Source organism: Barbus barbus (assembly GCF_936440315.1).
Source record: "Barbus barbus genome assembly, chromosome: 19".
Taxonomy (NCBI): Eukaryota; Metazoa; Chordata; class Actinopteri; order Cypriniformes; family Cyprinidae; genus Barbus; species Barbus barbus.
In genome coordinates, this window is record NC_136747.1 from 7195663 (window position 1) to 7201867 (window position 6205).

Genomic DNA, 6205 nt, shown 5'->3' on the forward strand with positions numbered 1-6205 from the left:
CTGGGTCAAGTCAAGAGCTCACCTACATCTTCTGGTACACCATCAACATGAGATTTTAGGATTGTTTTGCTCATTTTATGAGCTCTGGTGGAGGTCTGATTGCTTAGAATTAAGTCACATGATTTGAGGCATGATTCATTTCCGAAGAGAATAATACTTCATCAAAATCCCAATAGTGATTCTTATCTAATAAAACATGACTAATTAATTGGCACAGTACTGAAGCCAAAGACACAATTATGTCTGTTGCAATGACAAGCATTTGATCTTTAGTATTGATTATAACCGAAGTTTAAATTTGTGGTTATCATTTAAGAATACTTCAAATAAACAATAGGATGCAGAAATTATAATATACATTTTTTATTGAAAATGAGTTCTCATACAAAAAAACAAAACACTTTAATTTAGATATAAAAGTGATACTTTGCACATTGCAAATTTGCACAGTTTATAGTAACAGTCATCTTACATTCTATAAGAAACAAAAGACACACAATGTTCAGGAAGATCTCCACAAGTGAAGTGTTCATCAAAATGTCTTCAGGATGTGTCTAAACACAGTGCAGCTTCTGGTCTCACAACTGAACGTGGTCCAAACAGACCCCAATTTTGGCACTTGAAGTATTAAGTTATTTTTTGGCCTAATGTTCAAGTCCAGAGTGGAAGAAGCATCATCGGAGCCCTTTGTTAGGACGAGGTTTTTGAACGCATTACAGTACAGTCTTAAGTTGCGCATGCAATGCTTGATCCCTCAATGAACAATTTTTGGAAGACAAGAGAAAAACAAAATGAAAAACATAAGAAATCTCCCTGCGAGTAGTTATACAGCAACTTGCATCCATAAAAGTGCATTCAAATGAAAAACAATTATATACACTGACACTGCATGATTTTCCCTTGTTGAAAAACTCTATATACTACATTTCTTCTTTATATTTCAGTAACTTAGAATAATATATCTAATAGAAACATTCTTCAACAAATGAAATCTTCCATCCCCATACAAAAAAAAAAAAAACCATGACGGAATGATAATGAAAATGATGAGCTAAATGCTAATGAATGTTATACTGGGAATTATTGGAAAGTACATGACCACCAATTGGGAAAGTCTATGTGTGCTTAAATGGCTATAATGCGGCACAATCAGTTTGCACCTCAAGAAGTAATCTCAAGAAAGAGCAGCTCAAACACAATGAAATACAGCACGCCAAACAGCCCGAGCGCCCTCTTTCAGGTCCCGAAACAGCATCAATAATATGACAGAAACACGTTTAACTTGACTGATGCATGATATAAGATGGCTGTCAGCAATGCAGGCACAAGAGAGCTCAGACTTCACTTCTTCCTCTGAACTTCGACTAGCTCATCCCGCAGAGGGGCCACTCGGGCCCCAAAATCTTCCACTTCATCTTCACTTCCACACATCCATACGACACTTCTCAAACCAGCTCTGATCCGCATGGTGAAAGCCTGAAGTGCTTAGAGTGGAAAAGACATGAACTGTTGCCCATCATTTATTTAACAGTTCAGTTCTAGTGCTCTGCCAGCTTGGTTCAGCAGACAGGAAGCATGCGGGCATTGCCGTTGTATTCCTCTTCCACCTGAATGAGAGAAGAAGAAAAATTTGATTGATTTTCTATTGATATCCAATAGCAATCAGTGTTCAGTGATCAGTATACACTAAGCGAATATACTTTACACTCACCTCAGAATAAGCAGGGAGTGGTGGGAATTGGAATTGGGGTGCATTCATGAAGATGGGACTGTCTCCGCCATCATAGTCATCCAAGAGTGGCGTAAGAGGTTGGTCCAGGCTGCAGTCACGGGTAAGGTCGCAGTAGCTTGGTGGCGCAGACGACGGCATCTGCAGGGACACCCAGCTATTCGATGCATTGCTGACAGAACCATCCTGGCTGCTCATGCTGTTGGTGCGGCTACCAAAACCATTGTAGGGAACGGTACCAATGACCAAAGGCAGCTCCAGAATCAACTTATCACTGCCAGGGATGTGCATGTAAATCTGTAGAGAACAAAAGAGCCAAGTAAGCACCTAATAGTTTGTAGATGCAACACCATGATATTATAGTAATTGTGAAAGGCAGCACTCACCATGAGCGCATATTCCACTCGAATGATGTTGCAACCCAAAATGGAGGGCTTGATCTTGGGCACACGGATGCTCTTGCCCTGCCAGGCGTCGCACATGCCGGAGATAATGTGGTTGCCACGTACTGAGGAGAGTTTTTGCCTGATGAGCTTGGTGCGGCCGTTGGCCTGGTAGGTGTGCTTGGCGACGATGGCCGCTTTGGGTACCACGATGCGAGAGCAGGTGTTCTCAAATTTGGCATCGATGCAGATCTCTTCACCCTCGCAGAAACCACGCCTGTCGATTTTGGCGTTCAGAGAGACCTGGCCGTCTGGGATGAACATGCAGGTGACCTTCTTCTCCTTCATGCCTCCAGTAGGGGACTGTTGGATGAAAAACAGAAATGATGGAGGACATAGTTAATTGTTATGCTCAAGGAATAGTTCCTTGAGATTGCAATCAAAGTGTGCACATCCAACAGGCCAAAAGCTCAATGTGGGTGCTCAACCACAAAAACTATTTCAAACAGTAAGAGCAAAGTTGGCACGCCACAGCTCCAAAAGTATAAAATATTTAATTATGTTTTCACCACAGGTGATCTTCAAGGAACCACCAATGATCAGAATTTCGAAAAGCCCAATCAGAAATAAAGTCACTATTTGTGGCCTACAGCTCAAGTGAATTAGCGATATGAGGAACTCACCAGCAAGTCTGGGGTGTTGACATCCAAAGGCTCTTCAACCTCAAAGTGCTTCTTACACTCCAGGGTGGGCTGAGTGGGTATTTCCATCAGAGCCTTCACAAAGTATTGAACATACCCAAACTTGCCCTTGTAGGAAGACACCAGTTGTCTGTTGGAAAAATAACACTTGTATTAATTAACCAACCAACCACGACTTAGAAGGAAATGCATGCCAGGAGTTTGTGACTGAAATGCTCACCCTTGTTGAGGAAGCTCAAAGCCAAATGAGTATTCATACTTGTTGCCAGGACGGAGGATGACCGAGCCATTGGTGTCTGTGAGAAGATAAACATACAAGTTTTGAAGAGTTCTAAGAGATCTTCAACACAATGAAACAAACCCATTAAAACAAAGGAACCCCCTTTACTATGAACTATCAGTTAAGATCTTTTTAAACCCTGACATGAAGTATAGAACTATTTTTATTTAAATAACTCATTACTAGAACACATTTATTTAAAATATCCAATACGTATTCCTTCTTCACAATGTAACGTTGGTCACAACATCAGCATCATCTCAACAAACCCACGCTTTAAACACACACTTAAACAGTTTAAACTCACCTGCTGGATGGTCATCCAGATGGACAAGGTCTTCATACTTCAGATAGTCAATTTCTTCACGGCATCTCTGTTTGCCTTTAGCGTACTCCACTTTCGCGCATCCGACTCCCAGGACCTTCATGGCCATCACCCTGGTCACCTCCAAGACCTCCACCAAGATCTTCCCAGCCACTTTATCTCCACTGCAGTAAAATGTCTTGGATGGATCATTGAAGACGATCTCGAAGGCCTTGACTCGTTTTGTCATCGCCACCATTGTGTTATAAACGTCCAAGCCGCAACGAAATCAAGATCTAAAAGTTGGTAATTCAACCAGATATTTAGTAGTCCTTCAAAAGCGAATTAAAGCTTCACCTAGTATGAAATTCAGCAAACTAGTGCTTTATGCAAATTCACAATTCACACACTACACGCTCGCATGGTCAGTTTAGGAGCTTTGTGCACGCGGGGCTAGGCTAGGGTTTTATACTCGGACTTTCTGCCTGTGACTCACTAGGCTTGTTTACCATTTCAGCTGTTCATGTGGAAGTCGTATGCACAGCATGGCTCAGCGCATGCACAGCGCTCCCATTGGTCGAAACTCGGTGTTCGTGTCGACACCAGCCAATCAGCGGCCAGAAGCGACGCGTGGACACCTCGTGGCTGAGAGCGCCGAGCGAGTGCACAGCGGCTGCAGGAAGAAGAAGGGAGGAGGCGCAGAGGAGGAGTGACTCCGCTGATGAAGTCTGAACAAAGGAGCAGGATGTTGCAAGGGCATGCCCAACAATTTCGAGAACCAATGAGAAATTCAACCGATAACTTCAATGTGAGCTACTTGCACCGTTTGGATGTACTGGAACACAGCGGAGAGAGGCGGTATTCCCCCGTCCTGGGTGTGTTGAAGGAAATTCAAGCCTCTGCTGGCACAAACTAGGTTAACAACATCTGCCGACTAATAAGAAAGTAACTTACTTGACTGTTTACAAGATTAGTGCTGAATTCGGAACAGCATTCTACTCTTGCTATCAATATGAATTTATACACGTTTATGCATACGGTGGTGTATATATATATATATATATATATATATATACATATATTAGTTATATATTAGAGTTTTCTTGAAGCATCTTGGAGATGTTGTTCTCCACTGATCTTCTGGATTTAGTCTGTCTCAGTTTCTTCATGTCATTCAGACAGACTGGATGATGATCAGATCAGATCTCTGTGTGGAGCAAACAAAAATCTCACTGGATTATTACAATTAATGGCAAAATGAATGTTTGGAAATGTAAAGTGATATTTGCTACTGACACACTACAGCAAAAGACAGAAATAACTGACTTAAAACTATTTTTTTTGCTGGTGAAATACTAGTGTTATAATCATTTTGGCCACCGCTGTATACACACTTGCTGTTTATCTATATATGGCAGCAATAGTAATAGTAACAGTGTGGTTCAGCATAGATTTGTATGATTTATGATGTATTTGAGAACATTTCTTATGCACTTTTGCACTTGTCAACATGTTTTTCAGACACAACCCATTGCACCCCTACCCTTGGGAGAGAGGGATTTTGATATTTGTGGGGATTCTGATATTTGATACTATGATATGAAAACATCTCTATCATCATGTGGCATTTAAAGAGAAATTAGATTTTAATGAGATTTACTCATCCTCATGTTGTTCCAAACCTGGAGGAATTTCTTTCTTCTGTTGAACATAAAAGAAGATATTTTCAAGAAAGTGTGTAACCAAACAGTTGCTTATAGTCATTGACTTCCATAATATAGGGAATAACCTGTGGAAAATGAGGTAAATGATGACAAAATTGTTATTTTTGTCTGAACTATCCCTTTAACACCCTTGTACAAACTTCTTTATTGAGATATTTTTTTCTAAATTGTTGTAAATAATAATTAAAAATGTGGAGAGATCTTGAGATCACAAAAGGCAAATATGTAAATATAATTACAAATAGTCTCTGTGGTGTCCATATCTCCAGAAATACAGGCTCCAATTAATATTTCAAGACAAATACAACCATTTTTAATTTTTTTAGAATTTATGAGTAGCACAAATTATTTTATTTATTTCTCAGGTATAGTATATTCTTGTTTTTTTCTCTCTCTCCAGAAAGTGTATTTGAACTTGTTCAACATCTTATCATATAATCTACAATAATGCAAGTTTATAGTTGCATATGGGTTAAGTTTAAGTCTAATTTTCATCTGTAGATTCAAGTCTACCCTAAAAAGCCTATAAAAAACAAAAAGCATCTTATAAAAAAATAGGGGGAAAACAACAACAACACACACACACACAAATATATGTATATATTCAAGCAACATAATCCTGCACATAAATCATACTAAAACATTGTATTGTAGAAAAATGTATCTGTTGATACTATTGAGCTGACCTTAAACAGTCTACACAATAAATATTTAATAATACTAATATATTTATCAACCATTTCCAGACCGCTCTTTTAGGCTGTGGGAAAAATTAGGCCTCTCTGCCTCACTCTGATGACAAAGAGAGTAGAAGGGACCATTTAACATGATTATGATTGACATGTGAATTTGTTGATGAACCATTTAAGAGTAGGCTTGGCATAAATAAGGAGACGAGAGAGCAACAGCGCCTCCCAGTGGAAGAAGGATCGCCGGGTTGAATGCAGCAGTGGCTCTCTCAGCTGGTCACACCCGGCTATAGCACAATCAACAGAACTACGCATATGAATGGAAACATCAGTCAAAACTCATTTGAAAATATTTTTTATATACATATTAAAAATACCTTTTAAATTGAATGAAA

General features: G+C 39.5%; 1 protein-coding gene across 1 annotated transcript; it reads right to left on the reverse strand.

The window, feature by feature from the left end:
- Window positions 1-347: 347 nt before the first annotated feature.
- LOC306885068 (thioredoxin-interacting protein-like) lies at window positions 348-3983 on the reverse strand. The gene is made up of 6 exons (XM_079441399.1): window positions 3401-3983; window positions 3034-3109; window positions 2796-2943; window positions 2116-2475; window positions 1712-2026; window positions 348-1607 (listed from the first exon to the last, which is right to left on the reverse strand). The coding sequence occupies exons 1-6, from the start codon at window positions 3654-3656 to the stop codon at window positions 1560-1562; spliced, it is 1203 nt and encodes a 400-aa protein (XP_079297525.1). The 5' UTR covers window positions 3657-3983; the 3' UTR covers window positions 348-1559.
- Window positions 3984-6205: the final 2222 nt, after the last annotated feature.